Raw genomic sequence first — 23,929 nt, forward strand, 5'->3', positions numbered from 1 at the left:
TGTGGGTAGAGGATCGGGGCTTCTGTCATTAAATGGTGCAACTTCCTGATATTTAATGACGTACTACATGACGGAAGGAACCCTGTCTGGTCAATGTGAATTAGTCCGGACAACGAGGGCAGCAGCCTATTAGCCAGCACCTTGCTTAATATTTTATATTCCGTGTTGAGCACGGACAACGGCCGGTAATTGGCCATATTCGTGTGGTCTCTTCCGGGTTTCGGAAGGGATTTTACTAATGCGTGCGCCATTGTATTTGGTAAAGATCCCTTTTCCCATGCTGTTTTATATAACACTTCCAATTGCGGTACCAGGGATTCTGCATATGTGCTATAGAATTCTGCGGGGAGCCCATCTATTCCAGGGGTTTTATTACGCGGAAGTCCCTTTAGGGCTACCCGAATCTCGGATTGGGTAATGGGTCCTGTGAGGTCTTTCTGGGCTGTCTCTCTGAGTCTTGGGTACGTTAGGTTAGAAAGGAAGGCTTCTGCGTTGGGTGCAGGGGTTTGGTCAGTTGTGCTGTATAATGTAGTGTAATAGTGCCTAAAGGCTGTGTTGATATCTGCCTGCGTAGTGACTTTCGTCCCATCTGGCAATGTAATTTCAGTTATAACCACCGCTGGGGGGGCAACCACGAGTATCTTGGCAAGTAGCGCCCCGGACCTGTCTGCTTCAGCGTGTGCTCTTTTCGTGGATGCTTGATAGTCCATGACCCGCAAAGACTCTAAGAGTTCAGCATGCCTTATTCTCACTTCTTGCAGCGGGCCCTTGCAGTCATCGTTTGTTATGACCTCCTGCTCTAATTTCCCCATTCTGCCTTCCACCTCTATCAGCGCTCTGTGAATTTCCTGTCTAGCGCCCACTATTGTGCCTATCGCTTTCCCCCGGATCATGGCTTTAAAAGCGTCCCACTCTATGAGTCTGCTTGTCGCTGTGTCGCTATTCTCTGCAAAGTACTGCTCGATGGTCACCGCTATGTCGCTACGGAATACAGAGTCCTCCAGTAGCTGTGGCCATAGCCGCCATGTGGGCACTGGTGTAGGAACCCTCCCCCACGTTAAGGTCATTTCCATCGGGTTATGTTCTGAGAACGTTTTTGGTAAATATGTAGCCTGTAGCGTTTGCATTGCTATCCTGTTGGAGCAGTATATTCTGTCTATTCGTGTATGTAGGTCGTGTACTGTAGAATAGTAGGAGTATTCCCTGTGCGTGGGGTGTCTCGTCCTCCAAACATCGCATAGGTCCCACCCGTTTGCCCACCTATCCAATGCCTCTGCTTGTCTATGAACACCTGCTCCATGCAGTGGCGGATGTGACCTATCTAGCGCTACATTCATTACCGCGTTGTAATCTCCTCCCATTATCCACGGTTGTGAGTCCCATCCTACCAGTGACCCGCTCACTATATCCCAGTATTTATCTTGCTCAAAATTCGGAGCATACACCGTTCCCAGGACTACTGGCTGTCCATCTAGCATCCCTCTTACAAATATGTATCTCCCTAGTTTAACCACCCTCTGTTCCAATGCTGTAAATGGGACTCCATGTCTTACCCAGATGGTGGTTCCCCTTACATAACTAGAGTAAGAGGTGGAGAAGATTTGCCCCCTCCACCTCTTTCGCAATTTCGCCACCTCGCTGTCGATCCTATGAGACTCTTGCAAGTATACTATTTGTGCCTTACGACGTTGCAGCTGTGCATGTATCCTATGCCGTTTCTGTACGGTACCCATACCCCTTATATTCCATGTTATGATAGTGTATTTACCCTGTGTTGTCATTTCTTTTTTTTTGTGTTCTGTGGGAGACGCATGTTTTGAATAAATAAGGTAACCTTGTGCCCCAGCACCAGACTGTGCAATCTTAGAGCCAGCTTGCGATTGTCGAGGAATCACTTCTTCTAGCGTTGCAGCGTTATCTTTCACTTTATCCACAAGTTTTGCGTGGTACTCTTTTAGTAAGTTAAGGCCAGTGGTGAGGGTTCCAATTTGGAGCTCTATCGCCTTCCAAGATTCGCGTACTTCCTGCAGGATGAGATCCAGCTTGTCCACGTGTGCCGGTGCAGCCAACATTGTGGTGTCACCGACACCAGGGCTGCGATGCGCTGGTGCTGTCGTCTCCGGGACCGCGTTGTGTTCTCCTTGTTCCTGGGGCTTCACCCCCTTGCATCCCATTTTGCCCTTCACTCCGGCCGCAGGCAGCACCAGTGCAGCGGTCACCAGGTTACAGCTTGGGACTCCTTGAGGTCACCAGTGCGCCCTCTCCGCCTTGATCCCGATGCTCACCAAGCTGAGTCACTGATTACTTCTCCCACTGGCCTCGTGCCACACAGTGTCTTGTACCCTGCTGCCTTATCTACAAACACTCACTGCGTGTTATGCCTGGTGACAGAACTTCACCGCCCCACGCCGTCGCAGTCACTGTGTTTGTTATGTTGGTTGCACAGTATTACAAGCTGCTACATCGCACGTCGATTGCAACTTTCTCGGCAGGCATCAGGGGTGTAAGGGCCGCGATAGTGCAGGGTGTTATATCAAGCGGCCTCACCGGGGTTCCTCTCTGGCCGCTCACTGGTCGTCCAGCCTCAGTGGCATGCCAGACTCACGGTTGCAGCATCAATCCCACAGTAGGGCTTAACATCTATGTGCACACTCGTCTGTAACTAGTGTCACCGGGGGAGCTTGCTCTCCACGCTCTTGTATCCGGACCCAGCTGCACACCGGCTCACCCTGCTCCCACGCTCCCCACTGGGCTCTTCTTAAGGGGCCCAAATCAGGTATTTGCACTCTTGCCGCCCATAGCAGTTTCACTGAGGAGGCACCTCCCGCCACGCCCCCGTTGTACCACGTTTTGCGCCGACCGGGAGCAGGCGGCACTGCATCCCCGGTCTCGCGTAGCTGCCGTGTCCGTCGCACCTCATCCGCCGCGTCACCTGTCGCAGGGGGCGTTTCCGCCGCTCTTCGCGTCTCCACACTGCGGCAAAGCAGCCGACTCCCAGAGCCGCAGCTGCACCGCCCCAGCCCGGGCGCGGTCACACCATTACGCGGTCTCAACGGAGCCATACAGCCAGCACCACCGTGGGCCCGTACATTCAGCAGGCCGCCGCGTTATGAGGCCGCCGGGGGCATAACTTTCATTGCGGGTGCCCCTCCGACCTCCCGTCTTCACTGAGTCTTCTCTGTCTGCCCCCGCTGCTTTCCCCTGCGTTTTGGGGGCTTTCCAGCTCGTTTCAGCCCAAGCATAGAAGGATCGTGGTGGCCCGGTTCCGGAGTTCCTCTGAGACAGCCGCCATGCCTGGCTGCTAGCCACGCTCCCCGGGAATACAATTATGACGTAGGACTGAATATTGTGTTTCGTTTAGATTGCAATATCTTTCTTGTGACTGTGATTATTCTCCTGGAAGGAAGGGAATGGAAGTATCGTTATGGGACTCGTTTTTGGGAAGTTGTGGCCAGAGATCAGTTGGCTCTGGTGCACTGCCTCCTGCTGGATACCAAGGGTGGTCTCCAGATGTGAATAGGTGTCCACCTACTCACAACAAGGAGGGTGTTGGTATTGCATTCTATGCATTCATCTGAAGTGCTGTTATTGTATTGTATGCATTTCTTTGAAGTGCTTTTATTTTTGATATGCTGTCTTTGATTAACTGTGAGTTTGTTTTGTAATACTCTAGCAACAGAGCTCTTGGTCCCTGAGCTTGCACAACAAATTTCGGGCAGGCCCACTCCGACTATCATCCGTAAGGGGTTGATACAATTAGTTTCAGGGGATGGTTTCTGTGTGTTCGCCTGGGACATTTACGGCTGCTTAGCACCTGGTTTTCATGCTAGACTGGGTGACACGTCCATTTGCTGTGCTCCCAGGCAGTGTCAACAGCCCCGTTATCTTAAAATAGACACATCCCTTCAGTTAGATTAATGTACATGAGTGAGCACGCTTCTCCTCTGTGAGGAAGTGGGGGGCGCGCTGAAGTGTGTTTACCCTTACAGTGCAAAGTAAATGTGTTTTTGGAAAGGATACATCTGCCCGTGCCAAACACATATGTATGCACTGGTATTCTCTACCACAGGGGCACAACGCACCGAGCTGTCCCATGATGAGCAGACCTTTTGCAAATTTCTCGTGCACAAACTCATAAATGGGGAAGTTAACGTAATAGAACTTTCGACAGGATGTTTCAAATACTGCTTCTCTTGTAACAATGGGACAGGACACAGCCTATGCGCCTTCCAAGTTCTGCAGAAAGAAAAATTAGCTGTTAAAATTATGCACAGAAAAATAAAATACAATACCGCGTCTTAATGGTCTAAGGTCCTGAGGCCCACTGTGCTTATGAGCCGCAAGCCATGGCCCTAAGACAAACACGGAATACGGGAACAGCCCCCCTCTCTCCATATTATAGTTGGGATGTAGCCAAACTAACGTTCCCTGATTTCTTTCCCAGTGCCCACAACGCACCACATTGATAATGCCCCTGTGAAATGTGCCCCCTCCACCTGTGGAGAAGGAAAATAAAGTGGCATTTGTACATGTCCCATGGTCCAGAGCAGATCTTATGTCCTTGACCAACGACTTTCTGAAATTACGTGTAGAACAAAGAAGAGGGTACATAGAACTAATGAGACAGGAAGGGAGACCAATAGGTGGAAGGGAACGCCTGATAATTTTGTAGAGTACAAAGAGTGAAAAAAAACAATAGTTACTGAGAAATGGCCAGCACGGCCTTTGATGATATGATACATTAAAGGGTTAAAGAAAACTCTTTTGGACTGGCTTTGAAATAACGATCGTGGGCTGGCACAGATTCTCGGCATTGCGCCAAGACTAAACCACACACTACAACAGTTTTCTGTGGGCATGAACAGAACTGGTTAAAAAAGAAATGTATTCTTCACAGCGGAGAATGGAAGGGAATGCAAATTCTTAAATGTATATTACCAAATAGGATTGAATAACTGTTACAATTTATAGTTGTTTAAAGTTCATTTAAAGATTGATGAAGGGAAGTGTTATTTTGTGTATATGCACTTTAATAAGTTTTGGTACAACATTTTCAGATGCAAGAACGTCAGAGAAAAGATGTTTGTCGTATGTGTCTGTTTGGTGTCTTGCTTCATGGTATGTGTCTTGTCAATTAACATTGTGAGGGCCAGAGTGATGGCATCCACAGGTCCCCCACCCCATCTCCCAGAGTCATTTACAACAGGAGACATTTGCTATTTTAAAGAACAAAAGATTCCATTACCTTGCGCAAAAGCTACTTAATTAAAAAGCAGGGGGAACATAGGACCCTCCTGATGTTGTAAGTTGCTAAGATGAAAATTAAATGCCCAGGATAACACAATTAGGTCATGTTGGGTAGCTGACTTGTTTTCCCCATTTCTCACTCCACAGACGGCAGCCTAGCATATAACATCGCCATCCTCACAAGCACATATAGAATCGCACTAGGTATATTGAGCTCTTAAAGGGTTTTGCCTAATTGAATGGATCAAGGAGAAGTACTATTTTATGTATGCATCTAAAAGAAATATTGTGCATGTATATTAATGTTTTTCATTTCTAGGTTCTTCAGAGTTGCAGGAAATATAACAAATTATATTGTAAGGTAGAATGTGCTAAAATGCTTTTTAAAGCAGTGCATTCGCCAGGGGCTACAAAGGATTGGACAAAGAGTAGTAATATTATGTTTATTTATTGATCTTTAGTAATGAGTATATGCCAATGCAGAAGGATAGTGTGCATTGAATAACTGTGCTTCGTATTATGATGTTTTAAGGATACAATGTGTACAGATTTAATATGTCTTTTAATATACAGGTGCAGTCTTTAGGGTGTTTGTGAATAGGTGTCCTGTGACAAAAAACCACTTGTCCCTTTTGTGCCATGCAATGCGGCGACAAATTATGGCAGCAATATCATTATATAAGATCTCTAAAATAGCATTTCTGATTATGCCAGGGCTCCTTCCATAGTACGGTTTGAATACGAACTATTACCTTATGCTGACACGTTCCGCAGATCTACATACAGGGGATGAAGGTAATGGTAAGAAAGTTACAGGGCTGAAATACCGTTTTGAGTATGTGCAAAATTAGTAACTTGTATATTTTTGGGGGGGGGGGGGTTCACTAGCTCTTCTCTAAAAATGTTCTCATGCTGAGAAAGGTTGGATATTTACTCCTGAAAATGCAAACACTCAGATTTTGTCATGAGCAGATCTACACCTGCATATTTGCTCATGCTTAAATACAGTTCACAAATATTTTCTAGGAGTACTATTTCTTGGCCTACTTCTGTAAAATCTTGTGAATTGTCAACAGTTGTATATCTGCACTTAATTTAAGGATGTGGGTGCACTTTATTTCATAATTGGGCCCCTAATTCGGTCTGGCATTAACAATGACATTCTGTGTTTATTAAAATGTTGTCTCTCTCACTCTCTCTCCATGAGGGGATTCCTCACACCCACAGGCCAACAAATACAACATGCACAGTTGATCAGTGACCTCCTCCAAGCATTACTAAGACCATCCAAAGTGGCTATAATAAAATGTGCAGCGCACACATCATCTAAGGATTATGTATCAAAGGGCAACACATTTATTGATGGGGAAGAAAAGAGAATAGCACTGACAGGCTGCCAGTTAGCAATGGCACAAATAACAAGCAGCGAGACAAACACTAAAGATAAGTGACTCATTACACTCTGACCCAATTTATATTCAGAGGAAGGTAGAGGAGGATGAAAAAAAAGGAATGGGTCAGACGAGGATGTGTGCAAACAAAGAAGGGGTTATGGACAGGGCCCAATGGGAAGATGTGCCTGCCTTCAGCAATGCTTCCTTCCATCACACGCCTTTTTCACGGTCCCTCACATGTTGGCCGAGATGGCATGATCAGACTGTTTTCCCAATGTTGGTACAACTCCAAATTCCGCCAAATAGCAAAAAGACTGCAGACAATGCACTGTTTGCGCATAATGCAATACTGGAAAGGGCACACCAACTGCACCTGGTCATTTCCCTCCTTCCCACGGACCATTTTAAAGCCTCCAGATGGACTTCATAGACATGCCCCCCACTCACAAGTACAAATATGTTTTGGTAATAGTGTGCATGTTCAGCAAGTGGACAGAAGAGTATCCCACAAAGAACTGTGATGCCAAGACTGGGGCCAAATGCCTTCTAAAAGAACTCATTCCGCGATTTGGGATTCCTTTCCCTCCTGAGCTCAGATAAGGACCCTGCGTTCATCTCCCATGTGATAGGGGAACAATGAAAGGGAATTGGGGTCACACAGAAGTTACATTGCGCCTATCACCCACCCGCAGCGGGTGGTGCGGTGGAGATGAAGAATGGGGTGTTGAAGAATATGATTGGAAACATTTGTGCATCAACTGAACTTCAACTTGTGCATAAACTGAACTTTCATGGGTAGATGCACTACCACTAGCCCTGCTGGCAATGAGAAGAACACCAGATAGGGTAACAAAGCTCAGCCCCCACATAATAGTATTTGGCCACCCCATGAACATTGCAGGCCATATGCCAACAGCTCCACTATCAATAACAGACTACCTGCTTTTATTTTATTTCAAGAAATTAACAGAGACCTTACGTTATCTTCACCACCAGGTTCTGCAGGCTCTTTCAGAAGCAACAACTCCACTGCCACATGACCTGCAGGCTGGTGATTGGATCTGGGTAAAGGCCCACACCCGACGGCACTGCCTCCAGCCAAGGTGGAAGGGACCACACCAGATCACCCTAACTACAGCAACAGCAGTCAAGTGCCAAGGGCTGACATCCTGGATTCACCGCTCCGACACCAAGAAAGCAGAAGGGCCAGACAGCAGAGAATCCGATTCCACCAGCACCACCAGTGACATCTGAGGCACCTCTCAGGTACAACATTTGATCCACCACGCAAGACAAGACCAATGGGAAATGAGAGGCAGATACCTGCTCGGGGCAGGCTAGGCCTCCAACAGAAGACAGAAGACACCAGAGGCAGTGACCTACTGTGCACGATAAGTCCAGGCCTCTAGGTATCACTCCTCCTCCAAAGACGTCTGTCTGCCTTCCAAGGGAGTGCCAACTGTCATGTGCTAGTAACCTCTGACGGTACACCATCAAGGCACCAACGTTTTCTTCTAAATGGTTGACTGGCGTCTGCACCAATAGACCTCTAGGAGGTGCAGAGTCCGCTAGTTAGAGTGTTACTGGTGATGCTCCAATAAGGCACATAGCGGTGCATCACCCGCTAGTTAGATATCAAAGACAAGGCTTTGGAGCATCAAAGAACTAAATTGAACTCTTGGTTAAGGGTATGCAACAACCTAAGTAGACCACAATTACGGCAAATGCCAGCAACAAGATCTGTAAGGCTTAGATCTATACAAGTGAGGGTCGAAGAGAAACAACTATTAATTCATATGAGGTTATTGTGTCCTGGAATAAAAATTAAATAGTGTGCTGGAACTAACTGTGCCAAATCCTCCGCTATTGAGTGGGTTAAAAGACCTGATCTTGCAAGACATCTTGTTCCCCACTTTTGGACATCAAAAAACAGCACAAGATATCGCAGACATGCGATTTGACATTTTGGATTGCGTGATTTATGCAATAGAAGAGATAGGATCTGGTCTTATCAGAGACATTAACTGAACAAGTGAAAGAAAGGAACAATGCCAAGTACGAGAAGAATGGACTGAAAATAGCCATCAGTGTTAGGAGCAATATTGACGCCAGTCCCAGGCATAATAGTGACTGCGCTCCTAATAATATTTGCAAAGGACATTGAAATACTGTTCATCAACGGCCGGCAGGGAGTTGAGGGGTTAGAAGATAGTGATTTGGTATCAGATGGGGCAATGTAGAAGCCATCTTTCTTGTATGATACCAATTGCTGTAAGCTTTTAGGCCCTGCTAAGTTGACATGAAAAGCAGTGCACAAAATGCTTGTACTTTTCCATTTGCTTCAGAGACACAGCTTTTGTAACACAAGGTTCGATCAAGAATAATACGTGACAGGGCAGATGCTCACGTAGACACAAACATTTCAGCATAGCACATTTTGCAATATGTCTGGTCCTTTCTATTATGTTGCAATAATTAACTGGGAAATACCAACGTTGATAGATTACATTACAGTGGAAAGTCCACATAGCTGCCCACTTGGGACACGTGGTTAGCAACAGTATATTTCGGACCTTAAAAGGTATAGCACAATCTAGGCCTTAGCTAATTGGTCAAATGGATAGGGCTTAATTTGTGCTACGTATGTGATGATGCCGCATCCTTTGTGGTTTTGGCCAATAAAAGATGTCAACAACGTCACATCTTTGCGCATTCAGTATCTATATTGTCTGCCTCTGTGCTGCACGTACTTTTGCATTATTTGTTGTTCCCCAATAAATCTTGCTAACAGTTGTGCTGACAGAGACTTGTGTTATTTGTATTATTCCTAATTATTTCTATTTCAGCTTCTACACCAAATGAGGATGCCAGTCCTTCCACTCCCCGCTTTGCATAGGCTTCATTCACCACCGCTGAACCCATACCCTGGCTATGTTTTAATGCCAATGTAAAGCACACAGGGTTTGGGCTCTCAATCGGTAAGGCAGAGCCCCATAACACAAACAACGAAATGCCCATACCGATAGCTTACTTGACTTTAAATTTAAGTACAAGTCATATTAAACCAAACAAAATGACCACTCACCTTTTTCATCTCAGTTTTTGAATCTATCAAAATGTATTAAACCACAAAATCATTTAAATGGATATATTCAAAATCATTCCAATAATTTTACATGCAAAATTAATCTCAAACATATTAATATTCACAACAACTCTCTCATACTCACAATCAAGTCTTAAACTGGCTTCCCATCCCGTTGGTAAATTGCGTGTAAATTGGGATGGGAAGCCAGTTTTAGACTTGATTGTGAGTATGAGAGAGTTGTTGTGAATATTAATATGTTTGAGATTAATTTTGCATGTAAAATTATTGGAATGATTTTGAATATATCCATTTAAATGATTTTGTGGTTTAATAAATTTTGATAGATTCAAAAACTGAGATGAAAAAGGTGAGTGGTCATTTTGTTTGGTTCAATATGACTTGTACTTAAATTTAAAGTCAAGTAAGCTATCGGTATGGGCATTTTATTATGTTTTAATGCCAGCATTAAGTCTTGTGTACTATACACAGTGCCGCTGGAATTACGCAATTGTGCTGCCACTGCGTTTTTTGCTTAGTTATAGATTTGCCACACAATCCATCATCTGCTGCATAATCTTCAGATTGTAACCAAAACAAAGTTGTTTTCTAGCTCAAATGGTTCAAAAGTTACTAAACACACAACGGCAATTGTTGCTGCAAGGTGGAAGGCCCTTTGAAAAGGTTCATTGGCAATCTTTCTGTTGCTTATTGCTATGTTTGGGTGTTGAACTATTACGAACGAAGTGGAACCAATGCCCAGACAGTGTCAACAAGCATTAAAATGTCAAAATCATTCAGTAATATCACAAAATGTGCTGCATTGTTCCGCATAATTTACTCTCCCATGCCGCATAATTTTAGCATCTCCTGCCGCATAATTCCAGTGGCCCCGAGTCTACACCTCACTCCCTGCCACTCTGACGTTGTCTGCATTTCCCCTGATTTCTCTTGCTCTTTCCCCGTCTCTCTACTCAGCGGTGCCCATCATTTCTTGGAGGAGCTGCAAGTGCTGGCGCGGTCGCTCTGCTTTATGCGAGCTGGAAAACGTCATCTCGGAGATGCTGTGGATAGCCCGGTCCGGAGAATTGTGGAGTTATATTATGTTTATTTTATAGAAATTGGTACGTTTGGCCGTGACGGCTCCTACTGATGCGTGTCTGTTTTACTAACGTGTCAGGAGCTGTGTCAAGCTCTCTGTCCCATGGGGGGGGGGGGGGGGGGGGAGGAGGAGGAGGGGTTGGAGTGTTTGTCGGGATCAATGGACACTTTGGAATACTTAACAGAACTTATACTAGAACAGTCATATTCACCCCCAATAATTATTCAACGCACGTGACCAGAAAGCTGTTTGAAAAGCACATTTTTTAAGGGCAGAGGTGGTGATTTACCTTTCGCAAAATCGGAGGAGGGTGATTCAAATTAAGCGCACATAATGTGACGATCAAAGTCATTAGCGCTGTTTTCATTGACGTGACAGCAGCGCGGACCAGTGAGGCCACGCGCAGGTCTCGGACCGGCCTTTCATGTTCCTGCTGGCTTAGTGCTCGCCCGAGATCAAAGCCGCTGATAAGTGCACGCAGCATCCACTGACAGGCTTCCTGCGGGAGCAGGAAAGGGCTGGGAGGGACGTGTCACCTTAATATCCTGGCGGCCTGACCTTGCGCTCGCGCCGAGGACCTCAGCCCCAGCTGTTGCCGCCGAGGGCCCGGCCCCCGTGGTTCGCGTTGGAGGCGGGGCCTCGGGGCTCCGCCCCGCCCGGCGCGCGCTCTCACTGGAGCCCGGGTGCCCGGCGCGCGCTGTCACTCCAGACCTGCCACTGCAGCGCTGCCGGCCGCTCCCGGGCAGAACTTGTTGCCGCGTCTGTAGACCGGGCAGGAGGGCGCCGGGGCAGCTGCGCGTCCACTGCTACGGCCGGGATCCGCTGCAAAGGTAGGGCGCCCCCGTGTCTGTCCGATGGTGGGCTTCTGCTTCTCCGCCTATCACAGCATGCTTCAACCACGCAACCCTCTTTTTTATGTAAACAATTGTGTTCTGATGCAGAAAAAGCTCACGCCTAACAGATCCATACGAAGACACGTTTTGGGGATGCTTCTTTTAGTTTTGATTTTTGTAAAGCAACAGAGCGCGGTGCATTTAACGCCATTCTTTACTGCAGACTGAGGTCTATGCTATTTATTTTACAGGATCAGTTGTACTTGGATCCTGAGACGAGAATGGGATTATTAGTGGGATGTATATTCATGCGGTGGCTAAATCGGGCACAATCGATTTTCAGTTTTGAGGACTACGTTGTTGTTTGTGCTGCGTTTTCCTTCTTGTATTTTGAGTTCGATGCCGTAGATCCATACAGTGCGGAATCAACTGTTGCGTGTCCGATATCTTGCACTCTTTTTGCCTGCAGTCCAGCGACAAATTGTCAGTGAAACTATCGGATTTTTTTCCAGCGTTGCCCTCTTGACGCTACTCTATTTGGACCTGCGATTGCGCTATGTGAAAGTTGTCCTGAAAGTTCACGTTTCGTCTAGCGGTATGCTTGTGTTTCAAGATGAGTTTGCATGTGATGGAGACTGCGTGTGACTCTCCTGATGGATGGCCGACATGAACTGCCAGTCACTCGCATTAAATGATTGCAGCTCATGTGATGTGTGATTTTTTCACACTCTAGATTGTTTTCTCACCCCTTGGATACATATGCGCATTTTGAAACCCTCTGCATTGGTGTTACCAAAAGGCTCCGCAGACGGAAAACTGATGAAGATGTGCGAGAGTTTGGCCGAGTGGTTGGGATGCCCGGGTTTCAGCAGCATTGTGTCGCGAGCTCACAGGCATGTTGGAAAACAAACACACTCGGGGTGGAATTCGTTAAGTACATGTGCTTACTTCCCAGGCAGCGGTTTGTCTCTGGCCTCAGAATGTCATGTTACATGTGTTTGTTTGCATAAACCGGAGGTAGCAGCTGTGCCTTCTTCTGAGGCAGGCTGCCTCCCGGGTTATAATTCTACCCTGTGCAAAAAACGAGCAGTTTTAATGTCAGGTTGTATTCTCGCAAGGCTTATTGCGCGTGCACCACAAACCCCGACGTCTGCCCACGATGCCTTGCTTGCACCCCTGGTTTGTGGTGGCCTCCTGTGTGGGGGATGAGGGGAGGGTCGGTTTACATACTCGAGGCAGCATCTAATAGCTGTTATTTTTTCCACCACACGTACTTTCTCTACGTGCCACAGGCTTATAAAGCTGCACGTGGGCCGCTATGTGGTTTTGATTTTTTTGTTTGTTGCTGCGGTGTAACTTGGAAGTGAATCCAGAGCCCTGCTGAAGGGGTTAAAAACCTCAGTATGGCACTGTGCCCGACACTAGACATGTTGAGGCTGCTACATATGTGCTAACAAACAAACTCCATACAGGGGCCAGACATAGTTAGCGGCAGCATAAACTGCGTTCACACAGAGACTTGTGTAAAGCTGCGTTAAAACAGACGCTGCTTGAGTTTCGCAGGTTCTTTTTCAAGCCCAAGTATTTCCTTTTATATTCCTTTTTCCTCTCCAATTTCGTCTTTGGGCGTTCCTCCCTGCACATTAATGATTCTCTTCAATGTGTTCGACTTGGTTGTGTAGCGGCTTGGAACATACAGCGCTCCGAAGTCCAAAAATAGTGCCTGTGTACTGCACGTTGCTCCGAAGCTGCCCCCTATCCTGCCGTCTGCGGATCTTTAAAGCACGGAAGGTCCAGACGTGGCCGCAGGTATAAAGAAGCGTACAAGGGGCACATCTGCACGGGCGCCGTGGCAGTGGGGTATGTCCTTTCGGTCCGGTGAAGGTACCCAGTGCCGGAGTGGCCGGGGCCCTCCGCATCTACCTGCAGACCGTCGATAGCGCCCGTTCCGGACGCACAACACAACCGCCGCCTGTGAAATTACCAGTCTTACTTTTTTCCGCACCTTTTTGGGGCACTGGCATTATGGTCCGGAGACTGTCAAGGGGGCTGGTCGTTAAACTGTAAACACGGCCGAACGGGCGCTGAGCGCTAACCATTCCGGGGCTTCGACGTGCTTAGTGTGCACGCCCGACCGGCGGGGCAGAGCTTTGAATTCGTGCACACACATGGATTAGGGAGCTCTCTGTAGGGGGCCATGAGATGGGGCTCGCAGGTGTTGATGAGACGCCCTCGGGATGCGGCGATCATTTGAGTCCGTCATTCTGCCTCGAAGGGTGAGTGGGGAAGAGCTGCCCGATACCGAAGGGAGTCAAACCCTGGCAAGGAGCGGGCATCCATGGATGCTGTTCGTTTCCAAGCAGAGCTTGTTGGCGTTGCCATGGTGGCTCCATTTGCTCTTTACTTTGTATTTCTGTAGTCGGGTGTGTTTAGTTTCTGATCTTTGAAGTGTGCAGGACATGTTCTTTACATTTAATCTTTAAATGTTGCTCGGGCCTTTGCGGGAAGAATACCTTCGTCCTCGCATATTAAATAAGGCTGGTTCTGGTTTTTGCACCACTGTGCCCGCCTGAGGCCAAAGTTACCATGTTTTTTTTTTTTCTTTTTTTTTTTTCTTTTTTCTGATGGTGGTATTTATGACGTATGAGCGTGGGCAGACCGGGGAACCCTTCAGAACATAAGTGTTATTTACCCGCGCAGAAATTGGTAATTACAAAAGGCCCAATTAAAAGACAAAGATGCGGACTGCTGGTAATGCTTAGGAATTTACGCCAGGGACTGAAGGGGAAAGTAGTGGTGGACTTGGGCAAAAGGAACGTAATAGGTGGCGTGGAAGGGTACTACAGGTGCGGCTGCAGTAAATGTAAGGACCATCGCGTACCTACAAGAAGTCCTACACGGCTCACGCACTCATTTCCCACACTGGCGCATGTGGCTAATAGATCTGGTATTCACTGCCAGCCATTTGACTCTGACAATTCTTGTTTGATATTGTCATGAGTTTTGCAAGACATAGTTGGGGAAGCTGATGGGCCCCATCATTCTAAAAGGAAAACACTGGCTAAAAGCAATAATATATTTTTCCGGTCTCAAAAAGCATTCATCCAAAAGATCTTTATTCGGTTAAAAACCATAAAAGACCTACAATTCATTACAGCAATTTCATTAAAATCGCAATTAAGAATTTCCATATGTTAAAATCTCCATGATAAGTGCTCATAAATAACAGTACTGTGTAAAGACAACTTGCCATTAAACCTCGTGCAAATGTCCAAAAAGCAACTGCAGCCGTCATCACCTTATGATTGTTGCAAAGATGTCTCAATGAAAGATCTACAGAATTTACCAGAGCGCCTAACACTAGCAGCATGAACGTCTCACTTCTAACATCACTTGTATTTTGTGCATAATGCAACTCCCACTGTGCCCTACCATTGCAGTCACCTCGGAAGTAACCCATATGTAATAGACCCAAGGAAAACACAGAAGGGGACAGCTTGGTTCTTATATGCAGCTCGTATCGATATCCAACTACAGTTACTTGGCCACTAGTTACGAACCTTGCTACAGCTGCAATACACCTGATGTCTCCTTTTTCAGTACAAGGCCATAAAAATACATAGGAAGACATGATTCATTCAATCGATCGATACAAAACTTGGATATTTATCCTAAAAAGACAACCCCAGCTTGAGCAACAACTTACATGCAGAATGTGTGCAAATCAAACTACAATAGACCAGGATCGCTGGACTGCGGATGGTTGGACACACCGGGAGCTGCATTATACGCCCAATACAAGTTATGCCCCGTAATGAGACTGTTCATGCCGCTAGTGTTAGCTGCTTCTGTAATTCCCGTATATCATGGAGATGTCCTTGCTACAGTCTCAAAAACCAGCCATTGTCATGGGAGTCCCTGGCTCCGAAGAGGAATACTTCGCGTTTTCATGAACTCCTTGTGAAAAGGCCGTCCCCCGCAGTGAGGTTAGCCGATGCCTGAATTGGGCCGACCTATTACCCCATGGTGCTTGCGGTAGTGTGAGGGAGAAAAGCTCGAATGACACAACACACCAATGGAAGAAGCAGGCTGGCCGGAAGGCCCTATTGGTAACACTTTTCTACATAGAATTTTTGTAAAATCAAAAGATTTGAAAAATGGAGAAGTGGTGTGTTGGGTATCTGCCCCCCTGCTACTGTACCGTGTGGTACATCTGGTCCAGACCAGACCCTACTGATCAACACTGGTCAAAGCTAGCCAGGGACAGAACGACTCAATGTGAGACTGAGTTTACACGCCGGGCGCGCTCGCATCTGGAAACAAGACGTCACAGCAAATTGCGCTGTGTGATCCAGCTGCCAGGGCAGGAAATGAAATCATACCTTCTCCAGCGTGGGGCCGGCTGGCACGGTACCCTTCGAGCTGTCAGTTTTCATACTGGGGAGAAGGCTGGCACTGTTAGCCCCAAAATACTTCTCAAATGTGTACGTTTGTACAGGATTAATGGAACCCAGGCCCTTCCTGGCTTGACTTTCCAGCCTCCTCCCCTCATAAAAAAGAAAGCTTTGTATTGTCAAAATGGCAAATACAGGAAAAGCAGACATTTGGTCAGTCGTGGCACAACTCCCTCCCCTTTTTATTAATCTGTAAAAAGTATATTTCTGAATACCTGAACACGCTATTTAATGCAACAGATTATAGCCGGCGCGAGAGGTTTTCTTGAAGGTGCGCTAATGTTCACTGAACTCTAGTGGTGTGCCAAGATTTTAGCATGGAAGGGTACTGTCAATTACTGGCCCAGCCCACGCACTTTCTGCTTTCCCTACATTTACGTCCTAGTATAGGTTTTTCCTCACACACTGGGAATGTTGCCTGCGGGCGCCGCTTGACGCAAAACCTTGACACTGCTATTCCCCTCTACTTTGAGACTGAATCAATGTTGGGGATATTTTTTGGCGCGGTCCAGCGGCGCGGACGGCCTGGTTTTAACAAGACACGCGTGCAGGAAACAGAACTACATGTAAGTTCTGCGAGAATTACAGGCGGTTAGTGAGAGAAGAACTTTGCACACAACAGTGCACCAGAGGAATTTCCCAGCCTGAGGGAACCCTCTTACTCGAGTCCCAGGGTCACCCCTCACATACTCGAACCCCCTCTACCTGGTCCTGTATCATTAACTACAGGCGCACCTTAATCCGCCCCTCGAACCGGAAACGAAACCACAAGTGACAGCACGTCGAAGACTCCTCTTGGCTTTAAATCCTCTGCAACTTCCCGTCTGCAAACCCAAGCATACCACACAAGTGGGCATTTCAGAGTTTTTTTTACTTGTTAATGTCGTTGCAGGAGTCGCCAACTAGATTCTTCCTTTTTTGCTGGAATGTCCTTTTAGGGTGCTTCACGTGACGTGGGGCTGGGTGGAAACTTCACGTATAAAAATATTCCAGCAGATTTGAAGCTGTTTTCATAAAATTGTGTTATTTTTTGTTTAACATTTAGGCTCCTGCATACGTTTTGCACCATGTCGCAGCCCGGCTCCTTCCTATGAACAAATGTCCATGCCTCCAGGATTCATTCAGCTGACGGGGGTTTGTAGCAGAAAGTCGCTCAAAGTGTCCGAGCCCCGTTGGATGCAGTTTCTGTCCCCGTGTCTCATCGCCTTGTTGACTTAAAGAGGTTTTGCATTAGAATGCAACCTGCTGGGCTTCCTGTGCCCTGATGGAATCCGCACTTCGGGCCCAATTCACACCGACGCTGGCACTTAGAGAGCGGGAGGTGGGAAACATTTGCTAAAAAGATTAACCCATGTTGCTTAACAAAGGGAGAAATGTTTCCGCCAGAGAAAAGGTTCTCGCCCATAACTGGCGTCTGTGTTTGCGAGCGTAGTGTGCCCCGTTACCAGGTCCCCCAGCTCGAAAAGTGAAAATAAAGCGCTTTAAAGTGAGAACAATCGCCCTAAGCTGGCGCGCTGGGCTCCACTTTCTCCCCTTGGGTTTCAACGTTGCCAGATGTATTTACTCTGCTGAAGGACATTTCGACTTGTTCACACGAAGTTCACAGAAAGAGGCGGGGACTCGTGAGATATTGGCTCTTGTGGGAGCCAATGTCAAACGGCCCGAGGCAGATTTTTTTGTGGTAGACAGAAACTGCTCGTAAATAAATAATTTTAGAGCGATCCAGTGTCTGTCAGGTCTGTAGGCAGAATAAGTTTACAATTCCCCAAGATCCTCTTATGTGAGGAGGACGTAATGCAGCATAAATGCAAATATTCCACAGTGCTATGGTGACTGTTGCTTCTTAAAGCGTTTTTTCTGTCGTTTAGGTGATTTGTGGCGGACGGACACAGGAATAACGTGTCCATGTCCTACACATTTCGAGGTATACTTTAGCAACAATAAGGTGTGTTTGCAGAATAAAGCCTGGTCCATGGTGTTCCAGAGAGAGGTGTTGACAGAACCTGCTGTCTTGATCCATATCCAGAAAGGTGTCACTGTGCAGAGCACCTGGTGCTGAAGTCCGCCTGGTTTTATTGGTCTGGCAGTAGGTCCACTCGATAGGCTCCTCCAGGAGGCAGTGTTTTTGTTGCCCCATGGGACACCGACCATGAGAGGTGTTCCCATCTGCAAGTAACAGAAGATAGCTCAGCACACTTGTAAGTATTAGATATAAGCAATCCACAGTAAAGTACATCTATAGTACAGTTGTTTGCTAAAAAAGGAGTCGATATGTTGTGTTGGTTCGAAATTTCATCTTTTATTCACATACAGACTTTATTTTGCAACCGCCAACGCGTTTCGTCCACAATCTGACTTCTTCAGGGCTCGCAAAATGTACTTTTTCTGTTGTTCATATCCATTTTCCGTCATTTCTAACGGAACCTGTTTGAGAGGAAATTTACCCAGACATTGTACGTCTATAGTTTCCTGAGGGTTAGGCGTGTATCGGTGATAGTATGCACCCGTACTAACGCGATCATCTGGTTCAGGACGAGGTTCCCATCTGCAAGTGTTTAGCTCCTCCCTGTATTCCTGGTAGCTCAGTTGGTCTCTGAGTGGTTGGTCAGTGCACCGTGTCCTTTCCTATTTAATCTTCATCTGCCCCCCTCGCTTTGTAACTGGATCATGGAGGCTTGTTTTGATCTTAACTTCTTTTCTTCACCTTAACTCCTTTGCATGGGGGTTAGTGAAGTGCTAAGGAATGTAATATATAAAAATGTTGTAATTTAGAAATTCCATGCACCAGGGTCCAATGAATGAAGAGCCTTGCAGGTGGGGTGTGCATGGCACAGTTTTCTGAGGTTGGACTTCATTTTGGTTGCCATGTTCCGTATCCTCTGGAACTTCCGCAGGTGCTGATAAGAAAAACAGTTTAGATGGGCTCGCTGTAATGTATACAAAGAAAGGTTGGGATCCTATCCATGCCCGTACGGTGATTTTAGATAAAGGGACTTTTATTAAAAGATTTCAATTGAAAGCTGCTACTTTAAAAAAAAAATGACTTGAATATCAGAAGGAGAGGTGTTCTCTGTGTGATGGCATCGGGGTAGAAGATCTGCCAGTGTGCTAGCCAAAGTCACGTGACCGCCTCTGGATAGAAGTTTACACAGTCGGTGTTAAAACTAACACATAGCGGCATTCGGTGTGCAGAATTCTCAAGTAGTAGATGAACTAGAAGTCTTCAAAAGTTGACTGCACTTTTTAGGTATGAAATAAACTTCTGTGGCAACAATACATATTTGAATCGTGAATAAACTGTAGCACAGATCTTAGAGGAATAACTCCTGAGGTTTAGACTGATGACCGTGCCTTTACCCACCAGCAGCAGGCGCTGGTGAGCAGTGGTAGTGAGAGAGGGCGTGGCCTTTGCAATTAATGACACAGCTCACACTCTTATCAGCATCTGGTTCATGGATGATATGTGCATCACTGGATCCATATGGCTGAGTTGTAAATCATTGGCAGTGCAGGTCCCGGTGTTCTGTGGGATTGCCTTATAATGCTACTAGTTTTCATTTGTGTGTTCTATGGAATGGTCCTCCAGTTGTCCTTATTTAGCTAGTTGTGGGGGTTATGAGTCTTAGTCGTTGGGTGGAAGACTCTTTTAATTTAATTAAATGTTGAGCTGTTGAGTAGAACATTTAACATGATTAAAATTACGCTTTAAGAGTTAGCTCGACGCTGTAGCATGAAAGAGCGCTGTTATTTTAGACAGTGAGGATGTTGTAATCGTCTCCACAATGGAGTGTTAGTAAGCTGTATAAGAAGGGAAGATTCCATTCTAATGACCTTGAGGTCCAGGAAGGGTGGTTCCATAAGGTAACAACCCAATGCTGTTTGCCTGCTGTCTTGTGTCCCAACTCCCGAGCCGGCCTAGTTTCCTGACACTCGCATCACCCTCTTAGACTACTTGCTCATTCTGTGCTTATTTCGTCTTTAGAGAGATTTATATCTCTCTAATGTGCACATTCCTTCAGTTGTCCACTTTACCCTACTAAGCTGCCCATACTCTGATTTGCACACACCCTTTGCACACACAGAACCAGATCTGGTGGTCGTGACTTCTAGCTTGCTCCTAAAGCCTGGTATGACGTGTCCCTGCACACTAGAACCTCCTCCCTTGTATTTGAATTCGGAAAGTAACCGGAGCCCTGGCTCTTTCCCTAGCTCCGACCCTGTCTCAGCTCCTACAGATCCGGCTTCAGCACCAGGATACTCTTCTGGGCGAGTTTTAGGCAATCCCTGTCCCATTCCAATGACCTATAGTCTGCATTTAAAGGCTCCAAAATCATGGAACCAGACCGTGTTTAACATGAAGGGAGGAAACCCAATAAAGTGTACCTTGAAAGCTCTGCACTGGCTCTCAGTAGAAGGAGGATTCATAATATAGCAAGCACTGTATAGGCCGACTGGTGCTAAGTGCCAAACTAGTACCAAAACAACACCCCGGTACACGCCTCAGCTCTGCTGCTGCACATCTAATGTACCTAAAAAGCATATAAATGGATGAAACGCCAAGGGACCCTGGCAGTCCAGACCTTCGATTTTGGAACACCCTGGGCTCAAGTCACAAGGCCCAGTCCAACTGCAGGCATCCCAGGGAGATTGGAAATGTGGAGAGTTGAAACCTGCTCTCAGAAGACCCCCCTGTTCGAGAGGGCTGTGTTTAATGTTAGATTGTGCACTTGGTCTTAAACTGCCCTACATTCATACTCTGGTACCCCTAATAGGATTAGACGAGCTAAAAGGTGACACGCAGCGCTCTGTCAAACCCCACCATTAATAAACAACTAAAGCTTACGCTACAAGACTTCAAGGTTACAAAACCTGAACATTCGCCAGTTTATGGACTTGAGCAGGCACTTGCGGTGGCTATTTATGTTGGCCTGGAGCAAGGTGGTGGGTAGGAGAAGATTCCTCTTTACCCCACCCAGCAAATTGTGAAGCTGTTATTAAATATATCGAAGAGTGTTCTTTTACTTTGAATTTCAGTGTTGTGTAATGCTCACATTAACTTTCTCTTTCTTACACCTTGTTACTCAGGTGTTGGCAAAAGCTATTTTGTTCTGGGCAGCTAATTGATTATTCTTTTTTTATTCAATATAATGCAGTTTCTGTTGACAGAATACGTCACTGTCTCAAGTCAACTACTATGTGCCTTCCAAATTTAGTAAAATTAGGTGATATCATGTGCTAGCCAATAGCCAAGTCTTTATGAAGGTTTTCATAGAAAAATGCACTTCCAGTCTCGCTTCAACTTTGATAGTCTCCTCCAGGGATGTGGCATTCCCATCATGCAGCGCACTGGACCTCTTCTTTGATGTCAGGGACAACAGGTCTGTCGTGTTTATTTTGTCCTCTAGAATCAGGCCCAACCTCCCACAGAACAAACCCTTCGGCTGCCAATGCACAGCACCACAGTATGGGCCTGTGGAAGAGATTTGTCAGCCATTAAGCCAAGACTTGCCTGTATGCACAAGTTGCTCATGTGTGCATATGATTCACTAATGCAAAAGCCTTTGCAATTAAGGCGACTGTTTTAAGCAAATTCTCTAAGTTCACCTTATGTTTAACAATTTGAGACTACTTCGAATGCTACCAGAATGCTCCCTGATTAGATGCAAATTCACGAAGCTTGGAAGCAAGATGTGCTCCTTTAAAAATAGCTTTTCCTTCCCTACTACTGTAAAGTTTTAAACCCCATTCTGGGAGCCCTCAGATAAGTAAAATGGGTTTTATACGGACCGCTGTTTGTGAAATACATTAATAATAGAGAATCCGTGTAAAACTATCAGAGCAATATTATGGGCACTGTGATAGAAAATTATGGGCAAAAGTGCACCCATAGGTATATGTTCTTGTATAGGTGCAGATTTACGACTTTGGAAGCTCACGAGTTTACAGACATAGTCATGTACATTTGCTCATGTGAAAAGCTGACGAGTGATTGTAAAAAACCGTTTTGCTCCTGCTCGTCTCAAGTACATTTCCAACCTTTTGCAGTGTGGGATCAGCTTGGAAAGAATTTGTTGAATACATATTTAGCATGCAAGTTTGTAGGAGTGCAGGGACTCGCATTGTATTCCAAACTTGGGTGTACTGCTGCTCACCCTTTACATTAGTTTTCAAAGAGATAGGAAATTTAGCAACATGCTAAAATCCAAGCCCTAATATAATATGAGTCCTGGCACATCAGAATAAATTGTTGTCAGAGCTCTGCAACAACGAGAACACTACCATAACTTAACACCTCCCTGCATGGCACCAAAAGGCAGCCTTTCATTTTTTTTAACAGGACAAGTAGGCTTACAAAGCATCCTGTCCCTTGGACAAGTAGATGTTTTGTAAAATTCCACACCCCTGACTCCTTCCAAGGTCATTCGTTACGAAGGAAGCACAGTTCGAGGCCTTTATCACTGCCCTCTTCCTAGGGAAGAGGGGCTGCAACTTTCACCGTAGCATGTTTTTGACCACGGCCGTTGTTGGTTAGTTGCAAGTCAGTGTAAAAGTCTTAGGGTCTTTGATGTGCTCCTCGGCAGCTTGCATCTGAAACTGAGGTGGCGCGTTGACTGCTGACGAGAACGTGTAATGTTCAAGCACGGAGTTCTTCAGGTTGGTTAACTGGCATTCTGTATTGCATTTTGTATCACTTATTAACATAACTTTCAGTGCTCCTAACCAATATTAGCAAATTGGTGTGTTGCTGACTCTATTAAGAAAACAGTTTGGCAGGTGGTGAATAAAAACTGTTCAGGTATTATGTTCTATAATTCAAATGCTTGAATTCTCTAGGTTTTTTCTTATTATCCATGCTTAATTACAAACGTTCCTTGTCAATAGATAGCATGTTCTAATACCAATGTATCTGTTCTGGCTCATTGATTGTTAAATGTCCTCTCTGCTTCTGTATGCCCTCCTTCATGCTGTGTACCGACACTTAAGGCAAAGACCAGTTGATGGCTGCTGTGTCTCTCAACAGCAGCCTGTAGTGCTTTACAAGGCGGGTTGCTAACATAGCCTTTGTTTATAAATGTTACACGTACAATTGCTAACGTTTTTGTTCCCACCTGATTGAAAACTGATGTTCCTTTCTCTTAGAACCACCCCCGGCAGTCTGACAACTTGGAGCATGGCCGCAAGTGAATGTGTGGCCCTCGGCAATGGCAACATCCCATCCAATGGCACCAGCCTCTCCTTCCCAGTCACCGGCGACTCAGCAGTCCACCCACCTACCGCCAAGGACGCGCCAAGGGCACAAGTGAGTCCAAATGGATGCCTGCAACTTAATGGCACAATAAAGCCATCCTCCCTGCCTCTAGACAACCAAAGAACTGCCACCATGAGCTCCCCGTGCTTTCACCATTGTCCTCACCATCATTCCTTAAGCAGCCATAATAGTCCGCAAGATTGTCATTCATTGGCTGGCAGCATGGCTCCCTCTCCTATGACTTCCTGTTGCCTACAGACCCACACCGAGTACACCGCAGCATCCGTTTGCCAGAATCATTCCCCCATGTACCAGACTGCCTGCTGTTTTCAGCATCCCCCCTCATTTTGTCTTCATCATCAGTGGCCTGACCATTTTCAGCATCAGCCCGTGCAGCAGCACCGTGCCAATATAAGGTGAGTCGACCGCACTGCGGGTTTGTTGGCCTGAATGCACAGAAATCTGCGGGAGGCATGTTCTGTATTGAGTTGTTTATCTTTAAGTCAAGAAGACTGCACTTTAACTAAAAGTAGTTTTGCTGACTTGACAGGAGCTGCTTAACTGC

General features: G+C 46.2%; 1 protein-coding gene across 4 annotated transcripts in view; it reads left to right on the forward strand.

The window, feature by feature from the left end:
* DISP1 (dispatched RND transporter family member 1) overlaps window positions 1-23,929 on the forward strand; it is a 586,767-nt gene that overhangs the window by 444,062 nt on the left and 118,776 nt on the right. For 3 of the 4 annotated variants that reach the window (XM_085612976.1, XM_085612977.1, XM_085612978.1), the window contains one exon: window positions 23,256-23,780. In XM_085612976.1, coding sequence (XP_085469102.1) covers window positions 23,287-23,780 — 494 coding nt within the window. In that variant the 5' untranslated portion in view covers window positions 23,256-23,286. Of the gene's footprint in view, window positions 1-11,526; window positions 11,659-23,255; window positions 23,781-23,929 lie in introns of those variants that run through there. The other variant, XM_085612979.1, reaches the window with a different exon arrangement.

The sequence above is a fragment of the Triturus cristatus genome, chromosome 6, assembly GCF_964204655.1.
Source record: "Triturus cristatus chromosome 6, aTriCri1.1, whole genome shotgun sequence".
NCBI lineage: Eukaryota > Metazoa > Chordata > Amphibia > Caudata > Salamandridae > Triturus > Triturus cristatus.